General features: G+C 48.7%; 1 protein-coding gene across 5 annotated transcripts in view; it reads left to right on the plus strand.

Moving 5' to 3' along the window:
- STAC2 (SH3 and cysteine rich domain 2) overlaps nucleotides 1-19399 on the plus strand; it is a 38991-nt gene that overhangs the window by 12882 nt on the left and 6710 nt on the right. For 2 of the 5 annotated variants that reach the window (XM_035136095.3, XM_088654981.1), the window contains exons 2-9: nucleotides 9160-9451; nucleotides 10964-11061; nucleotides 12255-12348; nucleotides 13273-13388; nucleotides 14264-14336; nucleotides 15164-15225; nucleotides 15908-16005; nucleotides 17047-17098. In XM_035136095.3, the coding sequence (XP_034991986.2) occupies nucleotides 9160-9451; nucleotides 10964-11061; nucleotides 12255-12348; nucleotides 13273-13388; nucleotides 14264-14336; nucleotides 15164-15225; nucleotides 15908-16005; nucleotides 17047-17098 (885 nt within the window). The remainder of the gene's footprint in view (nucleotides 1-9159; nucleotides 9452-10963; nucleotides 11062-12254; nucleotides 12349-13272; nucleotides 13389-14263; nucleotides 14337-15163; nucleotides 15226-15907; nucleotides 16006-17046; nucleotides 17099-19399) is intronic. The other 3 variants (XM_088654979.1, XM_060281510.2, XM_088654980.1) reach the window with 3 other exon arrangements.

Genomic DNA, 19399 nt, shown 5'->3' on the forward strand with positions numbered 1-19399 from the left:
AAGGCTGTGTGCTTTTAAAGCACGCAAGCACACCCCAGAGAATCATGTGAAGTGTAGTTTGTCAAGGATGCTGGGAATTGGAGCTCTGTGAGAGGCAAACTACAGTTTCCAGGCTTATTGGGGGCGGGGAAGTACTTTAAAGGTATGGTGTGTACACAGCCAAACTTTTCTCTTGCTTCTGCCCAAGAGGCTACAGTTCCTCCTGTCTAAACAGCTGACGGACTTAGCAGCCGCTTCCAGACTGTAATGTTTGTGTCCAATAACAGGTACCAAGAATGGGGAATAGTTTTTAAAGAAAGTGTTTTATTCAGAAAAGCCTCTTAACACCCTCTGCAAGAACTGGAACTGAAAGCTTCTAAGGAACTGCCCGGGTCATTTGACTCTGAGCAAGTTCTCAAATTTTCAGGTCCTTGACAGCAAAGGAGTGGCGCTATAGCTCTACAGCAGGCATGTCAAACCTGCGGCCCTCCAGATGTTTTGGCCTACAACTCCCATGATCCCTAGCTAGCAGGACCAGTGGTTGGGGAAGATGGGAATTGTAGTCCAAAAACATCTGGAGGGCCGCAGGTTTGACATGCCTGCTCTGCAGTGACACAGACTGTTGCCGTTTTGGAGGGTGTAACTGCATCCTGGAAAATTCAGGTTGCACAGTTGGGCCTTGTGCAGTAAGGAAAGTGATGGGGAAACACCCACAAAATTTGTGGGAATAGCATTTGCTGAATGCATTGTATAGCCTCCTGCTTGGAGCAGGTGGGAATCAAAACGAGTGCTCAATAAACGGCAGACGTCAAAGAACTTCCCTGCAAGCAAATCAGGATGTATGCTGGAAAAAATGGGTTGTACAGACGCAACCTTGATCTGCCTTCCCTGCGCGGGGAGAGGGCGTGTGGTGTTTCTGAAGAGTGGGAGCAGAGTGGTGTATCCTTTGCAGAGCTCTTTTCTTCGGAACAGAACACATGGGATTGAATCCAGGCTTTGAAGCTGGGCCTCTTTTCAGCTTTTCCACAAAGTCTGAGCATGTCTCCAGCTGGTGCTTTGTTTTATAAATGAAAGGCACCAATGCCAGAAACATTAGCCTTAGTTTTATATGTGTGGGGGCTGGCACTCTTATTTCACATGGACAGATCCGCAACATACATTTGAAACACCCCCCAAAAGCACATTTAAAGTACGTTACTCCCCACCACACACAGAGAGAGAATTCTGCAAACTGCAGTTTCCCTGTCACAGAGTTAGTCTTCCCAGCATCCTTCACAGTTTTGTTCCCAGGGTCCTTTGGGGGAAGTCGTGTGTATTAAATCTGTGGGGTGGGTCTTCCCAGTGGGGAGAAAAAGGCTGTGGACGTGCCTGACACTGCCGCTCCCTCCATCGCTATCTGTGCATTCCAGGGCGCTGCCTTGGAAAGAGATTCAAGAGGTAACCTTTTCACGGCTTATTCAAGTTCCCAGTCCTTTACGTTGAAGCTTCTTCACTTTTCCCCACCCTGTGGTCACACATCCACGCAATACGTTTAATGAGCATGGCTCCCTGCAAAAAACAGACCCATCATATGTTCTGGGACGTTCGTGGATTTATAGAAGCCTTCCCAGCTTCTGATTTCATCCAGGAATGTCCTGTTCCTCCCCCGCCCCTTCTGTTGTGGCGAATAGCCATGGATAGACCTGGCTGCCTATATATCTTGCAGCAGGGAGTTCCATAAGTTAATTGCATGAGCAAAGGAGCAGCATTCTTAAAGGTAGAGTTGGACAGGGAGATGTGGCAGAGCTCCCTTGCCTGCATCTTTGCTGTGGCCCAAGGCTCCCTACATCAGGAGCGGGGAATTTTTCTACTGTCACCTTAGGGGAGATCAGCTGAGAGTGGGCAGAGCCATGGGCGTAGCCAAGGTAGGGCAAGGAAGGGCAGCTGCCCCCATCAATAAACATACATAGCAAACTGAAGTTCTGCCCCCCTCAAATACTGGCTATGCCCATGGGCGGAGCAGACCAAAAGTGGGTGGAGCTAGAACCAAAGTGGGTGGAGTTCGTAAAGGTAAAGGGACCCCTGACTATTAGGTCCAGTCGTGACCGACTCTGGGGTTGTGGCGCTCATCTCGTGTTATTGGCCGAAGGAGCCGGCGTACAGCTTCCAGGTCCTGTGGCCAGCATGACAAAACCGCTTCTGGTGAACCAGAGCAGCACATGGAAACGCCATTTACCTTCCCACTCTACTTGCACTTTTTTGGCGTGCTTTCGAACTGCTAGGTTGGCAGGAGCTGGGACCGAGCAATGGGAGCTCAACCCGTCGCGGGGATTCGAACCGCCGACCTTCTGATTGGCAAGCCCTAAGCTCTGTGGTTTAACCCACAGTGCCACCTGCAGCAACTCTTAAGTGGTGATCTGGAGAGCAAGAGAGATCCCATAGCTTCTGGAAGGCTACATGCAATTAGACCAGGCACCCCCAAGCTGCGGCCCTCCAGATGTTTTGGCCTACAACTCCCATGAACCCTAGCTAACAGGACCAGTGGTCAGGGATGATGGGAATTGTAATCCAAAGCATCTGGAGGGCCGAAGTTTGGGGATGCCTGAATTAGACCATGGGCCACAAGTTGCCTGACACCAACCCTGTCCCCTCTCTCAACCTTCTCCTTTTCTGCCTTCAGCAAGGAACAATTCCACTTCTCTGTGCTTTGTGCCAGTGGTGTAGCATGATCTGCTGTGCCCGAAGTGGGGCACAGAGGTTGAATGGAGCCCATTGCGCCAGCCCAGCCCTTGCTGATGCCAGAGTGACCCTTCCCTCACCTAAGTCAAGCAAGCCCATGCAGGGGGGATCCTGGCTAGACGACATGCCCCATGGATCATCCCAGCTTCGCAAAGCAGCTTGGGGCTCGTAAGGCGGCATGAGGAGCCAAATGTGCAGTGTCGTCCTCCCTGGAAAAATGCACCCAGTGCCATTGCCCCAGAAGCCCCTGCTATGCCCCTGTTCTATGCAGCACTTGGCACATGGCAAAGGTTAAAAAGTACAAATAGCCGTGTCGCAGAGTCTGACCCCTTGGCAGGCTGGGCTCCTTGCAGCCTATGTGCTCACGGGGCAAGCACCAAGGTGCATTTCAGGCCCAGCCACCAGCTCCCAGCTGCCTTTTGCAAACGCCCTCGTTGCTCAGCCAGCAGGAGCTGCTGCTCCCTGGGACCATGTGAGGTGTTGCGGCTTCCATTAGCAGTGCCTGGCTTGGGAGCATGGCGGTGGTGTCTCTTTTTCCTCTAGCTCTCTCGCTCTCGCTCCAATGGGCCCGGCTCATCAGCCGTAAGTGGAGCTGAAAGCTTTTAAGCTCAGACTGCAGAGCCAGCTGGGTCCCCTGCTGATGCAGCAGAAAGGCAGCCTCAGTATGGTGAGCAGGCACTCTCTCCCCTTCTCTCTCACCTTGACCCCCTGCCACTCCTTCCCCAGTGCTTTATGCTTCCCTGTACTTTCATTGCTCTCCTGTTTTCACATACTGGGCTTCGAGAGCCAGGGCTCAGTCCCGCGGCCTGCTTTGAAAGCCACGCAAAGCAGCAGTAAAAATAGAGTGCCTCTGAGCAGGTGCGGAGTACCTCCTTCTCAAAGACATCCCAGAACCAGAGTTGCATGCAGGCTTTAAAACCTGTGTTGGTTGTGTGCAATCCCTTTTTGGGGCTTGACCTTCCCAGTCAAACTTTGCTTTTTAAACAAATATGGTTTAAAAGGGATCTGTTGCACGCCCATCCTGCTGGCTCAGGCATGGGGCTGTGATTTCCTGGGATGTGATTTCTCAAACTCTCCAGTGGTTCGGAAGTTACACTCTGCACATGCTTAAGGGCACTGTCATCATTACCATTTTTCGACAGGAGACCAAGTCACACCAAACCCTCCTGGGTTCAAGTCCTAAATCTGCAAAAGGCGCTTCAGATTGTTCCAAAGAATCAGTTGTGGTTTAGCTGCCACTTGGTTCATCCTGCCCACATGTAATAAGTGATGTTATTGTTCAGTTGCATACTGAAGCAAGGCACCGTCTCCTGGTCTTCTTGTTTGGATGTCTGTGTGTTTTGCAGGATTCTGGTAAAAATCAGAAGTTAAGAGACCCTGCAGGCTTGCTGTGACTCTTCAGACCACCCGTAGCATATAGCTACGGGCAATCCATAACGATTTTTCAGCCTCAGTGGCCCATTTGTAAAATGGGAATAAAAATCAATCCCGTGTATGTTTCACTTCCATGGGAGATCAGAATAGGTTCAGAATTCAGTACCGGGTGCAAAATCCAACTTTATTATTAATTAAATAGCCCTTATGATTGTGAAAATGCACTTTAAAGTGCATTGGCAATACCAGTTGAAATCTCCAAAGCCAGAGAAGTGGCTGCATTAGGGGCAGGTCTCATTGTCACTAGCTCCTTGTCACTAGCAAAAGCAGAGTGAGCACCGCAGAATGATACAGAATAACCCTTTAAAAGAATCAAACAAATATAGAACTTACACAGGTAACTGAATCTAAGCCAGTGTTTCATATTTCTCTAGTGCAACGCAGCCCTGAGAATAGTGACACCCTGTTTTCACAGGGTGGCAGTCGGGGGGGGGGTTCCTTCTCACGCAGGTCTTTTAAGTGCTTTGCACATTTTCCATTGCTATATAAACAGTTTCAGGGGCTTGCCTTGTTTTTAAAGGAGTAAAACTGGAGAAGGTGTTATGTGTGCTTGGATGGTGACCAGTTTATGTGGCAAATGGATTCTTTTCCCTCTGGAACAGTAGCTGGAAAAGGTGCCTGAAGCAGCTAAGCTACATAAACGCAGCGGCACTCTGTGCTCTCTCTCTCCCCCCCCTACATGCTGGGTCTGTCTCCAGGGCCAGCCTAACCCATTAAGCAGTGCAGGCAATTGCCTGGGGCTACATCATTCCAGGAGGCTGCAGGCAAACCTGCTTGGGGTGTGTGTGCCTTTTTTCTTCTCACCCTTGCACCCCTTAGGATAGCATGAAATGTGAAGGTAATTCTGCTCCCTCCCCATCGACGCAACTCCTTTCCCAACATTCCAAACGGAGCAGGAGTCCCTAGGTTTTGTGCCTACAGCAGGAAAGTATTTAGTTTGGCTGCTGGTGGCGGCAGCAGTAGCAGCAACAACATTCAGCCAAAGTTCCCTGCAAGATTCTGACCTGCCTTTGCACTCCAGCCTTGCGCTGCAAACCGCTTTCTGGGCTGCATGCAGCTGTCCCCCATCTGCCAGACCTCGGAATGGCCCCGAGCCGTTCAGGCAGCAGGTGCTGGGGAGCTCCGCCTCTTCTGTTTTGGCATCTAGGGCATAAGGAAGCACCTTGCAGCTGGGGCAGCCTCCCTTCCCCCCCTCTCGAAACTTGCTTTCCCTTTCTCAGCTCTGTACACTCAGCTGGTTCCTGACCCTAAAAATACCCCTGCTAAATTGCCATCTAATTGCCAACCTTCCTTAATGCTTCTTTTCCTGTGTTGTCGGCAGCTAATCAGCTAATTTTTCCTTCCTGGCACAACTATTGCCACGCTGTTTTATTCCTCCCTCCCCCCACTCCGCCCCGTTCCTTTTAGATGCAAGGCATATGCCATGAGATCAGCAATAAATCAGCAGCACCAGCAGCCGCTTGGATCACTGGGGAGAAATCAGGACTTGGGTCTGGGTTCAAATCCCACCTCTGCCCATAGCCGTCAACTCCCGGATTGAAAAATAAGGGATCAGCAGCGGCGCGGCACCAGAAGTCACTTCTACGTATGTCCAGACATGCGTAGAAGTGACTTCCAGTGCCGGCGCTGCCCGATTTCTGGTGCCCAGACATGGGCGGAGCGGCATCCGATATCGGTTCTGCACATGTCCAGACATGCGCAAAAGGAGCCTCTCTGGCCGGTAGGAGCTGCTTTCTAAATCGGGGGATTTACGGGATTTTTTTCAATTCAGGATAACAGCGGGAAACGGGTTTAAATACGGGGTTTCCCGTGAAAAACGGGAGACTTGACAGCTAATGCCTCTGCCATGGGTTTCTTGCACCGCCAGGGCACACTCTTCCGTCTTGGGCTCCTTCCCCAGTCTGTAAAATTATTATTATTATTATTATTATTATTATTATTATTATTATTATTTATTACATTCATATACTGCCCTTCAGCTGAAGATCTCAGAGCGGTTCACAAGATGAAAACACTGGATAAAAGCACAAAATAAATGGCTTAAAATGAGCGTAACAGTTGCCACAAAAGGAACAACATACATAACAACAGTGAAGACTAAACTGCTTAAAAGTGCTAAGCAGGTACATAGGAATATACTGAGTCAGACCTCACATCAACCTCAGTGTTGTCTGCGCTGGTCGGCAGCTCCAGTCTTTTTTAGAGATGCTAGGGATTGAACCTGGGACCCTCCTGCATGCAAAACAAGATGCTCTACCTCAGGTGTTCCCAAACTAAGGCCTGGGGGCCGGATGCGGCCCAATCACCTTCTCAATCCGGCCTGCGGATGGTCCGGGAATCAGCATGTTATTGCATGAGTAGAATGTGTTCTTTTATTTAAAATGCATCTCTGGGTTATTTGTGGGGCATATGAATTCGTTCATATTTTTTTTCAAAATATAGTCCAGCCCCCCAAAAAGTCTGAGGGACAGTGGACCGACCCCCTGTTGAAAAAGTTTGCTGACCCCTGTTCTACCTTCTCTACCCTGAGCAATGGCCCTTTCCCAAACCACAGAAGTGTGGGTTGTAGCTAATAGCTTTGATTCTGGGTTCAGCACTATTAATACCTACGCACTGAAAAACGAGCACTGGGCTTCCGGATTGGGCATGCCCTTTGCTCAACATGAGGTGGCAATATAACCAAGATATCCTCTGTTGCCTTTTTGCCGGCCCTGGACTCCAACACAGCCACTAGCCAGCTGTTGTGTAACAGACTTAGCTGAGTCAGCTTGCTGGCTGATCTGCCATTACTGGTTGGGAATAGATGAGAAAAAGCAAAGGGCATGGAGTGCGCCAGAGCCTAGACATTGCAGCATCTGTGTCGGAACTCCTGCCCATAGCAATAAGCAACGGGCTGTTGCTGCGATGAGCTGGCCTGTTCCTCCAGGCCCATAAACTGCCCCGAGTGTGCTTAATTGCTGTCTCTTGTCTGTGTCTTCCTTGCTTTATTATTGCCATGCCGAGGCAGGCGGGAAAAGCATACAAAATCCTCCTTGCAGCAAGTTAAGAGCCTTTGCCTTTCCATGGTAGAGTCTTCCCTGCAGGAAGAAAAGCGGCGTAGGGAGAAGGGTGGCTTTTAGGAGAGAGATGGCCTGCAGGGTTAAGTATCCCCCTCCTTCCGTGCCTTTGACTCCCCCTGCCTCTTCCTCCCCCCTGCAATCTAATTCGGAGACCTTTATAACTGGATATTTTTTTAAAAAAATCCAGGACACATGTCTCCCGGTTCTCATCTAGTTTGAACAGAGTTAAACTGCCACATGTATTGATGTAGCTCTAATCTATTGCTTCTGCCTGGTCCCCACACTGAGGCTGTAGAGCAGGCATCCCCAAACTTCGGCCCTCCAGATGTTTTGGACTACAATTCCCATCTTCCCCGACCACTGGTCCTGTTAGCTAGGGACCATGGGAGTTGTAGGCCAATACATCTGGAGGGCCGCAGTTTGGGGATGCCTGACGTAGAGCTCTTAAACAGGTGTTTGGGGTTGGATGAGAGCGAAAGGCTGAAATGAGCTCAGGCAAGGCAGAGGTGCTATGCAGGGTTGTCTTAAGCATATATGGTGCCAGGGTGCAACGATCTGTCCGCCCCACCCCCCCAGGTTACCCAATCCCAGGCGCGCAGGCAGGCGGAGCCGGCCAGCCGCCTCAGCGTCTTACTGGCTCAGTCGCCCCCAAACGCGCGGCGCAGAGCTGCCCGCAGAAGAATAGTCCACCGCAGCGCTCCAACCAACAGACGGGCTCTTCCTCGGACTCAACTCTCAGGCCCCGGACTCTCGGCCTGGCATCCCTGAGAGCCTGGCACCCGGGTGCCCTGCTACCCTAGTGCCTATGGGTAAGACGGCCCTGGTGCTGTGGGTGGGGAAGCCTGGTGGTCTGGAGTCTGTTCTGGAAGGGATTGCAGTTCTTCTGAGAAACCACACTTGCAGCTTGTGGGTCCTCCTGGATTTGGCAATATCAGTGGAAGCACATGTGGTTGCTGTGGCTAGGAGTACATTTTACCAGCTTATGGGGCGGGGCTTACCTGAGCCGCCCACAATATTTTATTCAAGTTGGTGCCTTTCTTCCAATATAAGTCAAGGCATCCACAGTTCAAATGTCAGCCCAGCTATAAACCCACTGGGCCGCACTGAACAGTTGCCTCTGAGCCTCAGTTTGGGGAAATACGATGGGCGTTTGCTGGCAATTTTTGTTAGGCATATCATAAGGACTACAAAGCTAGGACTGCCTCTTTCCATATGAACCTACCTGGATCCTGAGATCATCTTCCGGGGCCCTCCTTTGTGTGCCGCCTCTTTGAGAGGTTTAGAGGGTGGCAACACGAGAACGGGGCCTTCTCTGCAGTGTCTCCCCGTCTGTGGAATGTTCTCCCCAGAGAAGTTCGCCTGGCGCCTTCATTTTACACCTTTAGGCACCAGGCAAAAATGTTCCTTTTTAACCAGGCCTTTGGTTGATCTGATTTACATCCCATGCCCTTTTAAAATGTGGGGTTTGGGGGGGGACTATTGGGTTGTTTTTGTTTTTATTAGGTGTTTTGCCCTTTCCCACTTGAATTCCCTTCCCTCTGCCATATATGAAGCCTCATACAACTGCTGGCTTCAGAACCTTTTTCGCATGTGCTTTCCCTGACCTGCAAGATGAGAGACTCCCCTGTTATTACTGAAAGTTTGTTTTTATAATACTATACTGTTTTTGTGTTTGTATCTGTTTCCGTGGTGCTTTTGTCTTGCATTGGTACATACTGCTTGGAGAGCTTTTTGAGTATTAAGCAGGTTAGAAGTGGCTTCTAAATAAATCTAAAGGACAAATATATTACACATTTTGAGCACTTCTTATAGTTGTTTCCAACGCGGTTGTTTGCTCTCAAGGCTTGGGAGGTCCAGTAACGGCCCAGAGAAAGTTCGGCAAACTTTCTACTTGTGTGTAAAGTCCCCCTCTCTGCAAAGCATAGCTTTTCTTATTTTTTTCCCACCCTCTCTCCCATCTGCCTTTTAGCTGCAGCGTTTCAAGCGCTCCCTCTCTCTCAAAACCATCCTGCGGAGCAAGAGCGTCGAGAACTTCTTCCTGCGCTCCAACAGCGAGTTCAAGCTCCCCTCCGACGTGCTCCTCAGCCCCCCAGATTCTCTGCCGCCCCCGTCTCCACCGCCGGCCCTCACGGAGGCAGAACACTCTCCCAGAGCGACCCCCAGGGCTCTGGCCCCCCTCAAGCCCATTAAGACGCACAGCTTCCAAGAACACATCTTCAAGAAGCACAGCCCTTGCGAAATCTGCCACCAGCTTATCGTAGGTATGTAGTTTGAAGGCCTCTTGCTCTCAGGTCCTGACTTGCACTTTGCAGTTCTTGCTAATACATGTGTGTCTACACACACGAACGAGGTACCCTCAACTCTTGTCATCCTTCTCTCCTGCCCTTTACCACCGGCATACGTGGCTGTCTTCAAATGTTGCATTATGGCTAGATGTGGAGATGACCTTTTCGGCCCTAGCTTTTGCATCCTTAATAAGCATTAGTTATTTGACGCTAGAAGATCCTGGCGCAAATGAGCCTCGGTGGCTGCCGGGTGCTAACATAACTCATCTGCTTGCGAGTGGAGGCTGGAGGGAAAGAGCTTCGCAGCTGGGATGCAGCCAGCGAAGGAAACATCCTAGATTCTGCAGCTGGCTGGCGAGAGGCTGCTAGAGGGGGAATTGGGGCAGGAGGTGCTCAGTGGTGGCCATGCCGTTTGCTTTCTGCATATAGGGACTTGCCTGCTACTGCCAGTTCCTCGACATCTTTGTTCGTAAATGAGCAAGTGTTTCAAAAACGCCTCCAGTTCTCACAAAGAAACTGACCCGGTAAGCGGGCACCTCGAAGCATCTTATCGCAGGAGGAAGCGAAGTGTGGGAAACAGCTGCATCTCTCTGTACAATAGACGGTGCTTTCTATCAGGCTACTCTTAGGCAGTGTTAGAAACAAGGATAGAAAAGCTATTCGCCACATGGCTCCTGGGTTATGGGTGGAAAAATAGAAAGTCTAGTTGCCATTTAGTCCTTTTTTTTACAAGGGTGACTTGTGCTGAGGCCGGGGAAGCGGCACTTTGCTGTGCAGCAGCGATCCTACTTTGAAGCCAGCAGCGGCAATTTCATTCTTGAGTCTCAGTCGCCGTACATGGCAGCCAGACTTCTCAAAGCGCTCGCAATCTGACAATCCCCAGTTGCAAAATGCGCCTGGCGCCTGACTAATTGGGATCCTAGGAAGCTGCATTATGCCGCCCCAGACCTTTGGCCCATCTAAGCCCAGTTGTTTTGGCAACAGCTGACAGCAGCTCCTCCAGGGTTTCTTCCAGGCCTGCCGGGGATTGAACGTGGGACCTTTTGCATGCAGAACATGTGCTGCACCACTGAACTATGGCCCTTCCTCCCTTTGTCTCCTTTCTTGTGGAAATTTTCTCAACCCCAGTTCACACACACACACACACACACACACACACACACACCACCTGCATAGGACCTTGTGAACATAATAAGATTCCAGTTGGATCAGGCCAAAGGGCCATCTAGTCTAGCATCCCACAGGGACCAACCAGCTACTTATGGGAAACGCATGAGCAGAGCATCCCTCTCCCACTGTTCTCCACCAGCAACTGGCACCCAGAGACATTGTGCCTCTGGTCCCAGAGGTACAATATATAGCCATTGTGAGTCATGAGGACTTGTATATACCGGTATATAGCCACAGAATTGTAGAAGGGACCTAGCCCAAGCCCCTTACCCTCCATAAGGACCTAAAATATCTCTGTGGGTTTGTTTTGCCTCACAGGGAACTCCAAGCAAGGCCTCCGATGCAAGACATGCAAAGCTAGCGTTCATTTGTGGTGTTCAGAAGAGGTTTCCCACCAGCAGTGTCCCGGCAAGACGGTAAGTGGCTTACACGAGTCAGCACCCAATGGAAAGAGACAGAGACAGCTGCAGTTTATGAGCTGCCAATGTCAGCCCTGCTGAAGGGAGAAGAAGTACTGCACTCCCTTTGTGACCGAGACAACCAAGACAAGGCACAAGGGCCCACACTGTGTGGCTTAGCAATTGCCACAAAAAGAAGGCAATGCAACGCGTACAACACGTTGGCAACAATTGTTTCAAAAGAAATTTTGCATTCTTTGTCTGATTTGTGAACAAGAGACAATTACTTTCAAGCTACGCAAAATAAAGTGAACTTATAATGTCCGATATAGCAAAGTTCTTACAAATTCTTGGCCTGGTTTTTCATCTTCTTTGTTTATTCCAAATGAGTTCAAGAGAAAACGTTGTTCCCAGTAGCCGTAGGGCAGGCATCCCCAAACTGCGGCCCTCCAGTTGTTTTGGCCTACAACTCCCATGATCCCTAGCTAACAGGACCAGTGGTCGAGGAAGATGGGAATTGTAGTCCAAAACATCTGGAGGGCCGAAGTTTGGGGATGCCTGCCGTAGGGTGCTAAAAGCTCAGTCTGTAAGGTTGTAGAAAAGACAGGGTGCTGGAGTTCTCCCGCTGTTTCGCCCAAGCAGTTCGTGTTGTTGGAAGACTGCTGATTTGCTCACAATGGGACCAATTCGTTGGGGTAGGCAGATAGCGCGCTCCCTAACTTTTCTGGGCTTCTTCAGTAGTTTAGTCTCAATGTATTGACATGTTTACTGGTGTTTGCTGGTAGTAATTCAAACTGCAGATCTGCTGTCAACTTAGAGCCTGCTCCCGTTTCTCGACTTAACTTCTCGTAGCTCTCATGTGCACTGAGAAGTTCACAGCAGCGAATAGCTTGCTTGGGCGAGTAGCCTACTTTTGGAGAGACTCCGCAGACCAGCTTCTGGGAGCAGAGAGTGCAAAACTGGGAAATCCCCATTTTCGACAGCTCAGGTGCGGAGTTCTGTGTGGCCATTCCTCTAGCCTTGCACTCTCTCTGTCTGAGCTGCTGGACGCTGGAAAAGTCACGTGGCTAGCAGGCTCCTAATAGCCAATAGGGCAAAATTGGTTCCCTATCTGCCTTGCCTAACGCCCTCCGCTCATGGAAGGCAGAATGTGCCCACAGTCTGGTATATTCACGGAATCCGCTCACATTCTTCCCACTTCTGCTCCTCAGCAGGCAACCTCTTTCCGACGCAATCTCAGCTCCCCGATGCTGGTGCACGAGCCGCAGCCCCCGCCAGCAGCCCCCAAGGAGTCTCCCCCTACAGGTAGGAGTGGACTGGTCCACAGAGGGCTGGTTGGGCAATGGACTTGTAAAAGGACTGACAGCAACTCAGCCTTTGGGGAAGACAGTTGGTCTTTTGGATTTGAGGCTTTTCCCAGATCCACAACAGTAGGAAGAAGTTATGCTTCTGTTATTAGATAGCTTCTGGGGGTGGGGACAGGGAAGGGGAGTCATTTGACTTTCATGCTGTTGCGATTTACAGAGGCAGTGGGGTACTTTGGGATTCATGGGAGCCAACTCTACCCTTTTGTGGGTGGAACTTGAAAGTGGGGAGTGGATAAGTCTCGGTTGGTGGAGATCTGCTTGATCATGAGCAATGTCGCAAACCTGCCGCGTTGTTAAAATAAGTAAAATTGGGTCGAGCTGCTGAGAGCCAGTGTGGTGTAGTGGTTAAGAGCGGTAGACTTGTAATCTGGGGAACCGGGTTCGCATCTCCGCTCCTCCTCATGCAGCTGCTGGGTGACCTTGGGCTAGTCACACTTCTCTGAAGTCTCTCAGCCTCACTCACCTCACAGAGTGTTTGTTGTGGGGGAGGAAGGGAAAGGAGATTGTTAGCCACTTTGAGACTCCTTCGGATAGTGATAAAGTGGCATATCAAATCCAAACTCTTCTTAGCTGAGCCTCAAATTATTTTACAGGTTGAGTCCTAGCCTTCCAATGTTGATATAATGCAGAGGACTTTACCCCTCTAGAAAATGAAACTACCATGAATTTAGGGTTAGGACGAGCAGGACAGAGTGGGTCTATAGAAAATTTTTGCAGTTTACAAATTCTGGTGTGTGAGAGAGATTGGGGGCAGATAGATAAACTCAGAATAGTGGGGTAGACTGACTTGATATGAGGCGGCTGCCATTGCCCCTGACTCCTGCTTTGAGAATCCAGCTCTGAGTGGTCTTCCCTTCACCAGCAGGCCCCAGTGGAAAGGTGGACCCCATTTACGAGACCCTGCGCTATGGCACTTCACTGGCCTACATGAATCGCTCCAGCTTCAGCAGCACCTCAGAGTCCCCCACCAGGAGCCTGGTATGGTCATGCCATGTGCAAAAGATGCATTTGGGTAGACAGGAGAGGTCACAGGTGAAGGTTCCAGGGGTTGTGGGAATCCCACGTCTGAGATCAAGGGCATGGTTGTGGGAAGGATTGCAGGGGAAGGGTGCACCGGAAAGAGGAGGAGGAGCTAGCACAAGACAGGTATAACTAGCAGTCCCTGATTGGCCCTTCAGGTGGAAGCCAATACGAAACCAATAAAGCAATACACACAATTGTTTGTATCAAGCCAGGATCTAGACTCTTCAAGCTTGTAGGGGAAAAACTCCAGTTCTCCTTATGATTTGTGACTTGGGTTTTAGTGGGGCCAGGAGTGAGAAGGAACAAGGAATGGAACAAAATTCATTTTGAATTATAACCCCCCTCCCAAAAATTCTTTTAATTCTTTTAAATACAATTTTATGGGAAATACGTTATACTCCCCACACCATCCTTTCTTTTTTTGATGGAAGATGGCAACAGAATGGGGGTGGTTTTGATCTTACCCTTTGTGTGCTCCCCACTTGAGTTTCTAGGAAAGAATAGAAGCGGATTGCCAGGCTTAAAAGTCACCTGTGTTTTACAAGTCTAATTAATAATTGCCCACAATTTTTAGGTGCTGTACTATTTAAAAACAACAACAACAATATAATTATTGCCTAATAGACACAATACGAAAAGCTTTTGTCTAGTTATCTGGCCGTTTTCCATGGCTGCAAGCCGAGGCTTCTAAATGGGGCAAACCACGCAAGTCCCCTCAGCCACATGAACACAGAGGTGTAGGTCCTGCACCATTAAGGAACTGTTTCCTACTCAATTCTGCTCCCTCATGTCCGTGTGTGTTTGTGTGTGTGTGCGCATCTCTCTTCTAGAATGAGAAGGAAGAAGTGGCTGAGGACCCAGAAGGTGCTGGGAAGGCAACAGAGGAAAGTCAACCTGATGACGGTGAGTAGAGCCACTGTTTTTTGATTAACGGGAATGATAGAGATAAGAATTCCCATCTCACTTGCTCTCACCAGAAGTTAACCCACACAAGGAGAGCTTAATGCATGGGGGGGGGGGAGGCATCAGTTGCAAAAGGTTGCAGCAAAGCCAAAAGTTTCTGGTCTGTCTAACAGACTCACGTGAAAAAATAAACAAATGATGTGCTCATGTCACTTTTTAAAACATTAAAAAGTTGCCCTGTCGGTGCCGGTTCCATGGAAAATTCAATCCATATTGTGTTGGGAGGTGGGGTGGGGAGAGCCTTCGGACTGTTCTGCAATGTCATCTGTTGTGAATATTGCATGCATGCGCTTAAAAGCCACTTTTAAAAATAAATAAATTGCATTTTGTACCCCAAACAAAACCCACATTAGAAAGAGTACGGAATCGTAGCTCCAATGCTAACTTTTGCTTTGCGGGTGCCTAAATATAGCTATGCCCAAATCTGGAATTTTAAAATTCTCTATTTCTCTGGATAGATCTCTGTTCTGCCGCAGGGGAGGAATAAAGTGGGGCGAGAGAAAACCAAAAGCCAGGTCCTAAATGTGTGCCTACTCTTAGCCGTTAACTCTCTGATGGGAACCAGTGTCACTTTGGGTTGGTGTTGACCCCTCCCCACGCGGCAGAATCCTAGGTAGTCTCCAATGGCTGTAGCATAACCTTGCGCGGGAGAGAGGAATTGTGCATGGCAGCAGGCTCCTGCAGGTGATATAGAGAAAAGCCAATCCGTCTGCTACACTCCTTGAGAACTTGCAAAGCCTGATATCCCACCACTCGTTTTGTTTCAGTTTTCTCAGCACCAGCAGAGAGTGAGGGCACTACGCCGGAAGAAAAGAGCCCAGGGCAACAGGTGAATTCTTCCTTCATCCGTATGTCGTCAACATCACTTCCTCCTGCATTCTACCACTTCCCTGCTATATCCCTCCCACCATGTGCCATTCCCTTTTGAAGCCCTAACCCAGCCCTGAAAATGGAGAATAGCGAGATCCTTTTCCCTTCGCATTGTGCTAAAGCACATTTGGGAAGACAGATGAAAAGCCGCTGCAGATATTGTATTGCACTTCCCTCACCTTGGCTGGGGAAGGTTTTGATTTATTTATTTTAATAAAAAAGTATTTTTAACCTTTTCCAGTTTTTGCTTAAAAAAAGGCTAAAGTGCACTCACCCACAACAGAACCTGTCTTGCAAGGCACCTAAGGGTGTGTTCTTTTCCTGCCTCTAGTGAAAAATGGACAGGAACGATGTAGCTGTTTGCTCCAGAATGGAGTCTGTTGTTTAAAATAGCACACAGCAATAGGGGTTGCCAACTGATCACAACCTTGTGTGCAGGTGCTACTTCTTACAGCATTGAGAGAAGCAGGATTATACCTTCAGTTCGTGCTGCTCTCCAAAGGTACAGGAGCAAAAAAAAGACTGGTTTTTTTTTTAAGTTGGCAGCCCTAGTTGCAAAAATGAAAATAAAAAAATGCCCGAGGCCTGGGCTAAAACTTCCAAGCCCTGTTTTTCCTTACGGTTCTTTCTTCCTCCTGCAGTCAACTCAAGGCTGTGCGCGAAAGGAGGTCTCGCCCATGTACTCGTATGTCGCTCTCTACAAATTTTTGCCTCAGGAGATCAACGATTTACCCCTGAAGTAAGTATGCCCCCCTTGGCCCATCTTGAGAGCCCATTGGTTCAGAAGCTGGTGATTATTTGGATCGTGGGACCCCTTGGCCAACGGAACTTGCTTGCTGGCCTATGGAAACACACTGCCACCGAGACACACCCACAATTTGGGAATAACAATAAGTTCTGGCCAGTCTATTAACTATTAACAGAGCAATCCTAGGTAGGGTGGCATGAAGGGAGAGGTGGAGCAGCAGAACCCTTGGCCCTCAGGTGTTTCTGAACTACAACTCCCATCACTCCTAGCCATTGGGCCAGGCCTGCTGGGATTGATGGGAGTTGTAGTTCCACGACAACTGGAGGGCCAAAGGTTCCCCATGCCTGCCTGCGCTATATGCCTCTGAAGCCCTATCCACGTGCGAGGGCAGAAGATGGAGGCGGTTTTGGTTTTGTTTACTTCCCCCACTGCACCAGTTCCAGGCCCCTCTAGGAATCGGCAGATCTCTGTAGCTAGCGGACTGAAAGTGCCATTTTGTATCCATTCTTCCTTTGCTGGGACTGGATACAAAAACGTATGGGAAATACGGAAATGGCGAAACTTACCGGAAGAATACGAAATCAAGATAACAAACTGTTTGTAAAAGAATGGAAATGGTTTCTTGAATATTTACAGGCAAATTGCAAACAGATAAAAACACTGGCAGGATTATTATAATAACGATTATTATAATAACCTGCAGCTTTATAAGAGCATATATTTAAAGAAGATAAATAAATGAGTCAGTTAATTTGGATATGCAGAAGGTATTAAAAATAAATTTCAGGAACCGCAGAAAGAGGGGGAAGGAAGTCCAGTTTTGAAATGTAAAAAATGAGTGTAAAATCAGTGAAATGTATGAATACTTTTTTAAAAAAGAAAAGAAAGTGCCATTTTGGAGACTCCCCTCTTTTATTTGTTGTATTTATTTATTTATTTATTTATTTATTTATTTATTTATTTATTTGCCGCTCTTTTTGTAAAGGTGAACTGTCATGGAGCTCAGTCATGACTTTCTCTGTCTCTCCTCAGGCCTGGAGATCGAATTATGTTGATGGATGATTCCAATGAGGACTGGTGGAAGGTGAGCAGAACCGAAGCATCCTAGTTGTTTTCTCCAGTTTTACTGCGTAAACCACTCTGGGATCTCTTGGCTGAAGAACCAGTGTGGTGTAGTGGTTAGAGCCCCGGACTAGGACCTGGGAGACCAGGGTTCAAATTGCCATTCGCCCATGGGGCCCAGTCGCATGCTCCCTCTCAGCCTAGCCTACCTCATGGGGTTGCTGGAAGGATAAAACGGAGACGGAGAGAAGTGCCTTGAGGCTGCCTTGAGCTCCTTGGAGGGAAGAAAGGGTATAAATGCAATAAATAATAAAAAAGCAGGATATAAATATTCTCTCCATAAATAAAGGACATCCCTGAGAGATAAAGGAAGAGGGCGCAGAGATTCGAACCTGTGCCTCCTATGTCCAATTTTTTAAAAAACCTATTATCTATTTTGCTACCATGCTTTTTTCCCCCTTCAGGACCCCCTCAATCACAGTTGCAAATGTACACATCTTGTTCTGTAGGTTCTGCTTTTTGCAGGTTCCTCTGTCTATACCCACAAGCCCACAGCGTCCTTAACACACCTCCCTCCCTCCAGTTTCCCCCCCCTCTCTCTCATATGCACTTTATAGGCCCTCAGGGAAAGGCCTTGGCCTCTGAGGCAGCCAGACACACATTAGGTTCCTTGTCCCCGTTGCTATAGCAACATGGCAGGTTCCAAGAGCATCCTTCTTCACACTTCCAGAGCCTCTGGGCTGCCCATAAAGAGTCAGAAGATGGAGCCTTGCCCTCTGTTGCCCTGTCCACTCTGACTCAGCTGCTTTTCCTGTGCTTCTTCAGAAAGCCCCAGTGTGATATTGTGGAAATATCTAATTTTATCCACCTTCTCTTGATGTTTGATGCCACGTGAGGTTGGAAAGGCAAGAGTTCCTGCAGCGTTGAGAGCAAGCCTCTGTCTGGACCTGTTTCGGGTGCCCAGAGCTCAGCCCTGAAGTAATGATAAAGGAGAAGAGTGTGCATCTGAGCATGTAGAGAGTGTCTTTCTCATGACCCCATAACCAGCCGGGACATATCAGAAAAAAAGAAGTGAAGAAGAAGAAGAGTTTGGATTTGATATTGCGCTTTATCACTACCCTAAGGAGTCTCAAAGTGGCTAACATTCTCCTTTCCCTTCCTCCCCCACAAGAAACACTCTGTGAGGTGAGTGGGGCTGAGAGACTTCAAAGAAGTGTGACTAGCCCAAGGTCACCCAGCATGTGGAGGAGCAGAGACGCGAACCCGGTTCCCCAGATTACGAGTCTACCGCTCTTAACCACTACACCACACTGGCCTTTCATGGTTTGAAGGGCAGACTATTACATCTCTTTCCTGCTCCCCCCGAATTTTCTAAAAATTGTTTTATTAACAAAGTATCAAATAGGACAAATTTTTAAAAAGAAAGGGAAATGTAACTTAATTTTTTCTGCCTCAGAAATTTCCCATTGAGTAAGAGGGCAGAGAATTGCAAAGAAAGAAAGAAACAAACTGCAGAACCTTGCAAATTTCCACCCCCTGCTAAGAAACTCTGGCAGATCCCACAGCCTTGCCCAATTGGACCCCTACTGAGAACACCACTATCAATCTTGCCCAAATCAACCAGCATTGCAATGAGAGTTGAATAAGAGCATTACAATGACAATTAAAAGAAGAGGGGAACAGTAAACTGAAAGTTTACTCTTTCATTCCCTGCCGAAGGCCTGGGGCAAAGAGGTGCTTCTTTAGCTGTAACTGAAATATGTATCATGGCTATGCAATATTGCTCCTTGGAAAGGGAGGGAATTCATCAAGCTGGGAGCCACCACAGAGAAGGCCCTCTCATGCTCTGCCACCTTCTTGAGCTCAGAGAGCAGCGATGCTGCTAACAGGACCTCCCTGGCTGGTTTCAGCAACGAAGCAGATCTATACAGGAGGAGATTCTCCTCCAGATATTTGGGGCTCAATGCATTTAAGGACTTGTATGTAAGCATAAGCTCTTTGAATTGCGTTCAGAAGCAAATTGGCAGGCAGTGCAGATCGCATAGGAATGGGGTAAAATGAGTCTGACCGATGTTGCTGCCATCTGTACCCATTTCAACTGCCCAACTGTTTTTTCAGGGCATCTCCATGTAAAATGCACTTCAGTAGCCCAACCAGAGTTTGGATCACGGGTTCCAAGCTCTCCCTCCCTCCCTCCCTCCCTCCCTCCCTCCCTCCCTCCCTCTCTCTCTCTCTCTCTCTCTCTCCCCGAAGAGCTGTAATTAGTAAACCAACTGGAGCTGCAAATAGGCTCTCTTAGCCACGAAGGCCAAATGGGCCTTTA

This window comes from Zootoca vivipara, chromosome 12 (genome assembly GCF_965207765.1).
Source record: "Zootoca vivipara chromosome 12, rZooViv2.hap1.1, whole genome shotgun sequence".
Classification (NCBI taxonomy): domain Eukaryota; kingdom Metazoa; phylum Chordata; class Lepidosauria; order Squamata; family Lacertidae; genus Zootoca; species Zootoca vivipara.